The 12,314-nt window shown below is 40.4% G+C and overlaps 1 protein-coding gene across 1 annotated transcript in view; it reads right to left on the reverse strand.

The window, feature by feature from the left end:
• Positions 1-673: 673 nt before the first annotated feature.
• Positions 674-12,314, reverse strand: part of LOC108290352 (copine-4) — a 249,371-nt gene continuing 237,730 nt past the window's right edge. Inside the window, exons 14-15 of the mRNA XM_017510143.2 lie at positions 9,604-9,846; positions 674-2,426 (exon numbers count right to left, since the gene is read on the reverse strand). Of these exons, the coding sequence (XP_017365632.2) occupies positions 2,292-2,426; positions 9,604-9,846 (378 nt within the window). The 3' untranslated portion in view covers positions 674-2,291. The remainder of the gene's footprint in view (positions 2,427-9,603; positions 9,847-12,314) is intronic.

A 12,314-nucleotide genomic window follows, 5' to 3' on the forward strand; every position in this document is an offset into this window, starting at 1 on the left:
CTTTGATCTTGGACTTGCCAGACTTCAGAACTGTGAGAAGTAAATTTCTGTTGTTTAAGCTACTCAGTTTATGGGATTTTGTTATAGCAACTTGACCTAAGACATCCTTCAGTAATTCATAGGCATTGTTTTTACTATTCTTTTGAGATGAACTGTGAAAAGGAAAGTAAACTACCTTAAGGTTCTGACAGGCGAATTGCACTCTATCCTCTCTGCCCCATGTCACAGACTCCAGGAATCCTGATGTGAGTGTGGAAATCCCAGTCAATCTTTGTGAATAACATGGTGCATCATTTGATTGATAGATACAACACTGAACCTACCTGTTAAATCTACAATGGCTTAAAGATTGATCGTAAGGCATATCGACAAGTCTATTCATTCATTTATTTATTAGCCATCTCTGTATTTATTAAATGTCTATTGAGCGTTTACTATGTTCCAGGTACGTAGACATGGAAGTTCATGTCTTGGTTTGGGATTAGAAATAATCACTGGATATTTCTGTAATATAGTACCTAAATATTTTAATTCCTTGTTTATTAGAAGGAGCAATCCATGTTTCCACTGGACTATGAAAGAGCTACTTCTAATCTGAGGCCACATTATCTACATGAAATAAATTACTGTTAGGAAAATGCCTTGAAAAGAGAAACAAGACCACAACTCTTAGAAAAATTCTGTAAGTACTCAATTTATTAATAAAACAATATCGTTTAAATATTTATGATTTGTTTCAGTTATACAATTATACCATCATTCCCAAAATGTTGTGCTTTTGGTTAACATGTATTTGCAAGATTAGGATCTACAATTGCAACTATGGAAATCATACAAGGCATTTTATTTGCTTGTTAATACTGCTCCCCCCTTCAAACAAACAACAAATTTTGTTGTTTACTTGTGATTTACTTATCCATCTATGTGACCAAAAATACACTCCACTTTTTGCCTTTTATGCTTGCAAAAACACTTGTCTGTTTCTCTGCAAGAAGATCACACAAGTTAAACATTCATTCTTTTGGTTCCAGACTGGCCAGCTTATAGTGAAAGAAAACACCTCCATCCAGTAATTCCAGGGATTTCTGCTTATAGAGTTTGCTCTCAGAAGTGACAGAAAGGAGAAAGAAGCTCCCACACTAAGCTCAAAGGTGAACTTAGTGGACCAGATATCGGGAGCTGTACTGCATGGCCATTTGCCATGGGTAAGTTTCTATTGTTGTGGTTCCAGTGAAGACTCTTTGAGGTCACTTCTAGGGATTGACACCATCCATGCAGTGATGTGTGATGCCACTTTTAAGAGGGCAGGGACTGGCCAGGAAGAGCACTTTCTAGTCTTGCCTAAGGAAGTGGTGTGAGTATAAAGCAGCGAGACTGATTTGAGGTGTGCAGCTTCTGGAGTCAGTCTTATTACTTTCTACTCACCTCTGAGACAGGCAGGACTTTTATGCTACTGTCGGGAAGAGGTGCTGTTCTCAAGCAGACTAGAAGCTGCCCTGTTCTTGATAGTCTCCATCATGACACCCTAAAGTCTAGAACCTCACTCCTCTTGATGTAGTCCAGGGACTGCGTTAGCATCACCTGGGACTTTGTTAAAGATGCAAAATCTTGGGCCCCACAGAGACTTACTGTATCACAATCTGAATTTTAAAAAGACTGTCAGGTTATTTGTGTGCACAGTAAAGTGTGAGAGGTGCTGGGCCAGATGATTCAGACCTACCTCAAAAAGACCCACCTCAAAAAAGAAGAGGTGGATAAACCTCTTCGTTAGTAGAGAGACCATTCTCAGTAGGGAGGAATTAGAGATAACAACTGCAAAAAGTGTGGGTTTTTCTTTTTTTATTTTAAACATGCAAAATACAGTCCATGCATCTGCCATTTTAAAAAGTCTCTCATCCTATAGCAGATAAAACCAAGTATATTTTGGCTATCAACATTCAATAAAGGTTTCAAAATGCTTTAGAGTGTAAAGATAAGAAATTTAGCAAAATTTCAACAAACATGTATAAAAAATGGATACAGATACCATTATATTTCAAGGCGACATGCTGTAAATAGTAAGTTATTATTATCTGTATTTCTTTGTAAAAAGTTAACAATACAAGGGTTTAACAGATCCAGGCCTCAGGGCTACACATGCAAAAAAAATGTCAGATAGTTAAAAATCACCAAAACGTGCTATTTTTAAATGTGTATGTGTTGTTTTCTTTTTAAAGTATAGGAGTAGAAGTATTAAATATGAAATATTAGCAGGAGTAGTATTTCAGAACTCTGTAAAACTGTGTGGGAGTTCATGGTGCTAGTGTTCTAGAAGAATCATACATTTCTGATGAACATTTTGGTTTAATTCCTTTGCCATTGTAATAGTCCACAACTTGGTTTGGGACTTCAGCCAACACGCTCTTTGCCAGGGCAGCTGGAGATGCCTGTAGGGAAGAAGAAATCATCATGACTTTGGCTTACGGTCCAAGGAACCAGGCTCAACCTAAAAGGCTTGAGTCGGAGCAACTAAATTTCATTTACTTTCATTCATTCATTGTTTGTCAAGGGTCTACTTCAAGCAAGAGTTATCAGATTATTGGAAAATTGACCTTTAATTTCATTATTATCTATTTTATGCCTGTCTCAAACTATGAAACGATTTACATCTGAAGATGAGTAAAAATTGGATGGGAGAATGAATTGTTCTGCAGTTTTCTTTCTAATTGGCAGTCAATTTTAGGCACTTATTTATGTTCCAGGTGCCTCACTAGGGTTTAAGGGTCTATCCTACAGTTCTTGCCTCAGGAAGGTTGTAATCACATGAGGGGAGCTAGGCATGGCCATTATTAACCCCACTATGCGGTAGAATATGAAATATGCTATAGAGCAACAGCATCACATCACATGGGAGCTTATTAGCAATGTAGACTCTCAGACCCAACTCAGAGCTAGTGATTCATATGCATATTAAAATTTGAGAAGCACTTCTCTAGACAGTCACAAACAGTGAGGCCAGGGCATAAAAAGCAAAGAGACTAACTTATCTTGGAAACTTCCAAGAGGAGGTGGCTTTTAAGCTGAGCATATTTTAACACACAGAGAACGGGTAGGGGAATAGCATTTGACCATTCTAGGGACAGGGAGTTATCTGACGGAGCTGCAGGAAGTGTGTATGGTGGGTTGTGGGGGAGGGGGCTGTTGGGGAGATGCAGGATTGGCTGGGCATTTGGTTGGAAAATTGGCTTGACTCTAGGCGATGGAGAGTCTTGAATACCACACTAATTCATTTATCCTTTATTCTATCAGCCTTGTGGATCTACTGCATGGTTTAGGGACAGTGGCACAGGAGGACCATGTGATTCATGGTGATGATTCTGCAGCAGAGAAAGGTTGAGGCTGACATCATACATGGACTCTGGAGTCATGCAGAGCCGGACTTTACTCCTGGCTCTGGGTTTTACTACTAACTGTACAACCCCTGGGCAAGCAACTTCAATGGCCTGAGCCTCATTATTAGCTATTATGGAAGGATTGAAAACTTGAGGTACACTTAACAAATGTTTGAGATTCCAAAAGAAAGAGGGCTGGACTAAATACAATGTAACCTGGTTTTCAGTTCTTTCTTTCCTGTGTGGCTTGCCACTTGGCCATTAAACTTTGCTAAGCCCCAGTGTTCTTAGAGGCAAAAGAGAAAAAAAGATTCCCTCTATATCACAGAGTCTCACAATGAGAGACATGTGTCTTTAAAACAATCTGAAAACACCGTAAAGAGTTTTCCTAATCTTTCACATTTTGAAGATATCATAGCATGATGGACATTTGTGATCTACAGATGTCCCTTTATTTTATAAACAACTTCAGGGTTGCTTGTCAGATCATGGTCCATGTGAATACCGGGGCAGATGCGAAAGTCGTTTGTACCCTTTTCTCCCTGGCTGTTTCTCATACAAGGGTTAGAAAGTCAAATCCTTGATTTTCCAGCTTCCTTTACATCTAGGGATGACCATATGACCCAATTCTATCCTTTGAGATATAAGGGAAAATTTCCTGGGGAAGGTTTTTTGGAAAGCTTTTCTTTACTGGTTAAAAGTTAAGACCTTTTCCTTGTAAAAAGTCTTTAACAATACAAGAGTTTAATAGATTCTGGCCTCAGGGCTACAAACAAAAAAATTGTCAGATAGTTAAAAATCACCAAAGCATGCTATTTTTCCAAGGTGTATGTGTTGTTGTTTTTTTAAGTACTGTAGTAGAAGTATTAAATATGAAATATTAGCAGGAGTAATATTTCAAACTCTGTAAAAGTATGTGGCGGTCATGGTGCCAGTATTCTGGAAGATTTGTACATTTCTTTCTCTTTCTTTTTTTTGAGATGGAGTTTCACTTTTGTTGCCCAGGCTGGAATGCAGTGGCACGATCTTGGCTCACTGCAACCTCCACCTCCCTGGTTGAAGTGATTCTCCTGCCTTAGCCTCCCAAGTAGCTGGGATTACAGGCACCTGCCACCATGTCTGGCTAATTTTTGTATTTTTAGTAGAGACAGGGTTTCACAATGTTGGGCAGGCTGGTCTCGAACTCCTGACCTCAGGTGATCCACTGCATTGGCCTCCTGAAGTGCTGGGATTACAGACATGAGCCACCAAGCCCGGCCTTGAAGACTTGTAAATTTGTGATGAACATTTCTGTGTAATCCCTTTGCCATTGTAATAGTCCACAACTTGGTTTGGGATTTCAGCCAACATGCTCTAGACACAGTTGACTCTATGTCCCTCTTCTCTTCCTTTTTATCTTGAAAAAGAATGTGATTCCTGGAGTTATAGCAACCACTTTATCATTATGTAGGAAGAGCAAAGAGAATCACAAAGTGCTGGCTCTCGCACCGTTGTATCACTGATGTCAGCAGCACTGAGCCCCTAACTTCTAGTTACATGAGAAAAATGTTCTATTTATGTAGTTCAGGGTTTCTCAATCTTGACACTATTGACATTTGTGGCTAACAATTCTTTGTGTGGGGTACTGTCTGGTGCATTGTAGCAGCATCATTGGCCTCTACCCACTCTATGAATAGTGCCCCATATTTGTCACCATCAAAAATGTCTTCAGATATTCCAAAATATTTCCTGGAGCATACTGTTACCCTTGGGTTAAGAACCATTTATGTAATCCTTGTAAGATGGATTTACTGTTGTTTGCAGTAAAAAATATTCTTAGGCCAGGCTGTCAAATAGATCTTCCTCTGATGATGGTAACATTCTATATCTGTGCTGTCCAATATGGGAGTTCTTAGTCTCAAGTAACTATTGAGTCCTTGAAATAAGGCAAGTCTGACTGAGGAACTGAGTTTGAAATTTTATTTTCTTTTAATGAATTTAAATGTAAATAGCTGCACATGGTTAGTGGCTACCATATTGGAAAGTATTGTTCCCAAAGGATTCCCCCATCCTCTTGCATATCTGTGCAGGCAAGCAAATAAGGCTTTTGGGACATGTATTGGATGGGAAAGGGTTAAGACTATGAATGAAGCTGGTAATAACAGTAATAAAAACTCTATTTATTAACCACCTACATGGACCAGGCACTGTCTTAAGCTTTATATAGACAGCACCTTATCTTTGCAATGGATGTATCATTTATCTCATTTTATAGATCAAAGTCTGTGGCATGAAGAGGTTAAATAACTTGCCCAGAGTCACATAGCTTAAAGCATACATAGTTTGAGTGTGTCTCCTAAATTAATGTGCTGGAAACTTAATTTTCAATGCAACGGTGTTGGGAAGTGGGGCCTAATAAGAGGTCAGTATCACAGTAGCAGGTTAGTTATCATGAGAGTGGGTTGTTACAAAAGACAGTCTGTCCCTTGCGCTTTTCTTCTCTCTGTGTCTTCCATGTTTGCTTGTGCCTTCCATACTTCTGCCATGAGATGACCCTTGCAGATGCTGGTGCTATGCTCTTGGACTTCCCAGACTCCAGAACTATGAGTCAACTAAACTTCTGTTCTTTATAAATTACCCAGTCGGTGATATTCTATTACACAAGCAGGAAAAAAAGACCGTAACTTCACTTGGGCCCTGTAAACTCTAAAGCTCTGTGTTATCATGCAGAGCAGAAAAAGAGAGGCAATTCATGAGTTAATGGCTTACATCAAATGATTTAAGCTGCTACCTTCCCTTTTATTTATGGCTTATTGAATTCAAAGTAGATTAGTTTAGGTAATGAAATGGCTTTCAAAATTTAATTTGAAATCTGTGAAGATGAGATGGGTGAGTATGCTCCTGGCATTCTTCCTTGGTCATTCACAGAGCTGCCAGAGACTGTAGCACAGAGCCTGTGAGCAGCACTGTACTTCCTTGCTCTGCCCCGAGGATTCCTCTTGTTGCCAATGCCCCTGAAATTCCCTGCTCTTCAAGGCTCTGTCTTTCCTCAAATACGTAACTTAAGCTGTAAGCCTTTTTCCATGGCTACTTCTCTCTGCTTTGAGGTCCCATAGCAACATGTTAATTCTTCTCAATCATCCACAGGTTGCTTAGCATGTGATTTTTCTGCTGACACCTTTGTCCCAGTCATGCAATTCTCCAGTAAATATCTTGAGGCCTGGATCCATGGTTTTATCATTTCATTGTGGTCCTAGAGACTAGCATGTACCTTGTACAGAACAAGCATTCTATGAGTGTTTGGGGGAAGAGGAGGAGGCTTGAGGGTAGAGGTTAGAACCTTTCATAGTTCAGTGACATTGTGTTAGTACACAAGTGTGTGGGGGGAAGTAGGGAGGTGGGGGATGCAGAGGAGAGAGACAGAGAGAGGGTGATTTGGAGAAATTCATGAATCTCTTAGAGAATGAAGTCTTTGATCCTGCTTCACTAGGCAAAGTTATTGGTATTCAGTGATGTGGCTACCTGTTTGTCTGGATGAAAAGAGTATAGCATTAAAATCAGGAAGAACTCCCTTTCCTCTACATTAGACACCTTGGGTGGAACTAGCTTCATTACTGAACATAAGTGCAGCAAATTTAGTCTGCTCCAGCTCATCCCTCTTTGTAAAGAATACAACTTATTTTTGACTCTGCTCCTTGCTGTCCATAGGCAGACAACTTGAGGGCTTAGTGCATCTCTTTCATTAGTGAGTACCTTTATTTGAAAATCTCTTCCTAGGGAAACTTGAAGATGGGATATAACAACAAAATTACCCCTCATCCACATGCATTGCCCTGGGAGCTTATGGGAAGATTGATTGCTGCTGCTGCTGCTGCTATTTGGAAAGTCTCTCTGTACTCAACTCTGTAGCCAGGGATTGATTTTTCTGCACCTTTAATGATTTTAATTACACTGCAGCTCTCCTTAGAAATAAAGTAGCAATTATGTGGCAGTACAGTTATGAACAATATCTCATCATCCAAGGAGCCCTGGAATGTGCAGTTTCTTCCCTATGAAGTCTGGGCAGGTCATGAAATGTAGGGTTCAGCTGAGGCTGCTGAGCTGATTTATCTGAATTCTCACTTTAAAGCCTGTCCAAAGAAGGTGGCAGAACAAATAGCAATTTCTGAAGAGCATATGCTAAAGGCTCTCACACTAGGACTGGTACCAGGATTACAGTCAGGTATGCATGGGGGTGGGAGGATGAACGGATCATTGTTTTGATGATCCATTTATCTTTCCACCTCTCATCTATAATTTCCTTACACAATGTAGGTGAGATTCCAGTGTGAACTTAAATTGGGAGCCAGATGTGCCTTGACATATCTGATAAACTCACTATGAAGACTGTCAGGGAGTCATCCGAATGAAAGTTTTTGACTGGAGGAGAAAAGCTTGACCAAATAATCTTCAAGTGGATGGGACGGCATCCTGCCTGACCTAAATAACTGATTTGAGCCCTATGGAGGACTGCAGTGGAAGCTAATGAAGATGTTTTCCAGCAGGGATCCTTGAGATGTGGAGACAGACTTCACTGCATGAATGGCTCAAGTGACAGAGGGGACTCTGTAGCATGGAAAGGAGAGGATTCTCTTCTTTTCCAAGGAGACCGTGGATATAAGCTTCAGGGTACTGAAGATTCTAGAGATTCCCTCCTGCCAGGGCAGCTCAAGTTTAGTCACCTGCCCCAGTGAGTGGTATTGTTGGCATTTGCAGCAGTGCAGACAGCAAAGCCTCAGAGGAAAGCAGGAGCTGGGCATATGCTCTGCTTTTGGGTGGCTTTCACAAGAAGCACAAAACAAAAAACACAAAGGCTATGCAGGAATACCCAAGTTACCCCCACAGATGCCAAGACACAGCTAGGATACTCTAGAGGGATCTTCAGGACTGCCATTAGCCCTGAGGAAGGCTTCTATGAATTCAAGATGTCCTTCTGGGTGATTGTAGCTCAGTAGGTGCAGGGGTTTATGGAAATTTAAAAAGTTCTCCTTCCTCCATGGACATAATATATCAAAACTTGGGAATGTGGAAAAATTGTCACTGAGCATTTTTTCCATGTCATACTGGAGCATTATCTAATGGTTCTGCCTTAAGGTTCTTGGGGAATGTAATGCTGCTTGACTGACTTACTATTTCTTAATGGTAAGAGCCCAAGACTGTAAAGTTAGGTATTAATTTATAGAAAAGTGATAGCATGCAGAGTATCTCTGTCCCATAGAGAAGACAATTCAAAGATTGTTATTTTTTTAACCCTCTTGGTCATTAATCAGTTTTCCATCTACCTTAGCCAACTTATTCAGCACTTTAACTGGCTTATATACTCTTTTTTTTTTTTTTTTTTTTTTTTTTTAGATGGAGTCACTCTCGTCATCCAGGCTGGAGTGCAGTGGTGCGATCTTGGCTCACTGCAACCTCTGCCTCCCCGGTTCAAGAGATTCTCCTGCCTCAGCCTCCCAAGTAGCTGGGATTATAGGCATCTGCCACAATACCCGGCTAATTTTTGTATTTTTAGTAGAGATGGAGTTTCACCATGTTGGCCAGGCTGGCCTCGAACTCCTGAACTCAGGTGATCCACCTGCCTTGGCCTCCCAAAGTGCTGGGATTACAAGGGTGGGCCACTGCACCCAGCCTTATAAACTCTTTTGAACTAACTTTATTATCTTGTTTTGAAGGAGTTAAATAATACTTTGATGCTGCTTACTATATTTTTATAGAGGATTTAGGTTTCTATCATTTTGGAAATACACTTTGCCAAGGCAAACACAGATTTCTGCCAGGGCACATGGCTTGACAAGTAAAACACAGGCTGCTTTTCAGCTTCTCCTTGGTACTTTGGGTGGGCACCTCCGGGAACAAGCTGCTCAACTGTACATGGCAGCCCTGGGTGCACTAAAGATCCTAAATTATATGAATTATAGGGCAAGCATCAGTGAAACTTTGCCTACAATAGTTAGCATGACTCCTGATCTATAACTCAATTTATACTTTTTTTCTTCAAAGAGTCACGCTGTACATATCCTTGTTGTGGGAGATGACATGGCCCAGGAAGGGATAGCTAAGCCAGGCTATCTTCCACAGCAGGGCTATGTAGAACATAGCTGGTGTTGCTTTAAGAATAGATAGATCACTATAAACATTGGTGGACAAATGTGGAAGGTGAGCATGCTTTGGTTCTGCTCTTCCATGGAAAGTGCCCCAGTATGTATATGCATACGTGTTTGAAGTTCCTGAAGGGCACGAACTGGACGATGTCTCGAAGAACAGGTTCTCCCTTGGGTGACCTCAGAATCCCATCATCGCCATCCAGCATCTGCATGTCACTGAAGTCAGCGTTTCCGACTCCCACGATTATGACTGACATGGGGAGGTGGGAGGCGTGGACAATGGCCTCCCGGGTATCGGCCATGTCTGTGATGACGCCGTCTGTCAGAATCAGCAGGATGAAGTATTGCTGCAGTCACATGCCCAATGACGACAGGAGATGAAGAGGTGAGAGAGACAAGGGACAATACAATACCAGTTAGACACCCAGGTAGCTTCACTGCCCACTGAGCAAAGCAACAGTGCAGACAGACATTTTTTGAGCTTCTGTGCTGATAGTCCTAAAGGCTTAGGTTTTTGGTGAATGGAGCTTAAAGGTAGGCACAGTAATTATAATTCAATTATAATAAGTACCTGACTGACAGTTACAAAGAAAGAGCAGCAGACCAAGAGTTAGGAGGACTGGCTTCAGAGCTTCATTCTGTGAGAACCTGGGACAACCCCTTAACTCCTCTGTGTCTCAGCTTCTTTATTTCTCAAATGGGGGTGGGACTCAACAATTAAGATGATTCCCTTTGCTTGAAGATATTTAAAAATCTAAAGCTGTATATCCAATGCAATCATGGCTAGTCCCATGAGACTACTCAGCCCTTGGAAATGTGGCTAGAGCGAGTGAGGAACTCAATTTTATATTTTATTTAATTGTAATGCATTTAAATTTAATGTTAGAAATGGATAACCAATTCAGTTATTAGAAACATTTTAAGTATGTTTGGAACAACTTAAGTACATGAATCTACTTTTTCAACTATCTATGAAATCTAAACAAAGATCAAGTATTTATGATGAAAACTTAGCATCCAAGTTGAGACGCTGTAAATATAAAATACATATGGATTTTGAAGACTTAGCCCACAAAATAGAATGCAAATTATTTCATTAATAATTTTTATATGGAGTACATGCTAAAATGGCAATATTTTGGTTATATTGGGTTAAATAAAATATATAATTAAAATGGCTTTCTCTGTTTCTTTTTACTTTTTAAAATGCAGTTACTGAAGAATTTAAACTTGTGTACATAACTGGTGTTACATTTCCACTGGATGGCACTAGTCTAAAGTCCTGCTATAAGACGGTCAGGGTGCAGTCTCTCCCTCTGAAGACCATGTGCCACGAAAGTGGCAGCCCTTCTCCAGGCATTCTTGCAGAAGCTTGCAGTGCTCCTGTGGCTTCCTGCTTTAAGTCCTGACTTCTGGCCTGCAGGCTGCCTGGCCCCTTTGCATCTGGAAAGCTGGAAGATGACTCAGCTGAGATGGGAATTGGAGGAAAGGTGCTACACTCAGCAGCACAGGGAAGCCTTGGGAAGTGCTTTGGGGTCTGGAGAATGATGACCCATTGGAGGTCATCACTGTTGTTAGTCAACATGAGAGGTACCATGGTGGCCTTTACTGGTAAGAGGAGAGAGAAGCAGATTAGTCAGATATAGCTCAGGCTAAACAGAAAAGAACTTTCAATATAATCCTGCAAGATGCCCAACATTGATAGGGAGTAAGAGTGAGATTAAGCCATTCCAAGTTGCCATATTTCAAAGGAGAAAGACTGGATAGAAGAGTGACATTTTGAAAACATCTGGTTTTGAGAATCATATACTTAAGGTTGCAAGTAGTTGTGTAGTGCTAAAGAGTCTCACTCATTGTTTTTTTTTTTTTTTTTTCCCTGAAAAAATGTTTTAAAAAGAAAAAATGTGAGCTAGAGACAGGTGAACTTCACACTATTATGAAGATAGCCACATGTTCTGAATGCTTTTCATACAGTCTAATGTAAAGGCCAATTCTGTTCCATGTCCATTAACTAACCACTCACCCCTAGTCCTAGCTGAATCCCCAGTATGGTTTGCAGATTCATTCAAGTTGTATATTTCCATTGATGTCTGTACTTTCTGAGTTTTATATGTTCCCAAGGAAGTTGGCTTGAGAGTTTAGAGAAGGATCTCAGTAGGATGAAGTGACGAAGGAGGTAGGAAGGTGCAGAGAGAAGAGGCAGAAACAGGCAACATTGGTGGTATGGGGATAGAGGGAATGAGTATAGAATATACCAGAATCAAGCCCAGAGGAGCTGAAGATGATAATGAAATGCAGGGAAGGGCCAGTGGACTGAACCAAAGGCATGCAGTGACTGTCGTTCTCTCTAGAGACCTTGGGAATTCTGATCTTTTCAAGTAGAAGAGACTTCAAATTATAATTAAAACAGGTATACTTTATTTTCTGGTGTATAAGATGTGCAATATTTAAGATATACACCAATTTTACAAAAGAAAATTTAAAGTACTTTTCATCATATACATATGAAAAATAGAGTGGTTTCATATACACTTTTTAAATAAGTATTTATTGAGTGTGCACTATGTGCAGGCACTGTTTCGTGTTAGGGATATACTAGTGAACAAGTCTTCTTATTGTAAAGTTTCCATATAAAAGCAGAGAGACATGGCTGGATGCAGTGGCTCATGCCTGTAATCCCAGAACTTTGGGAGGCTGAGGTGGGCAGATCACGAGGCCAGGAGTTTGAGACTAGCCTGTCTGACATGGTAAAACTCCGTCTCTATTAAAAATGCAAAAATTAGTTGGGTGTGGTGGTGTGTGTCTGTAATCCCAGTTACTC

Source organism: Cebus imitator, unplaced genomic scaffold, assembly GCF_001604975.1.
Source record: "Cebus imitator isolate Cc_AM_T3 unplaced genomic scaffold, Cebus_imitator-1.0 Scaffold432, whole genome shotgun sequence".
Lineage (NCBI taxonomy): Eukaryota > Metazoa > Chordata > Mammalia > Primates > Cebidae > Cebus > Cebus imitator.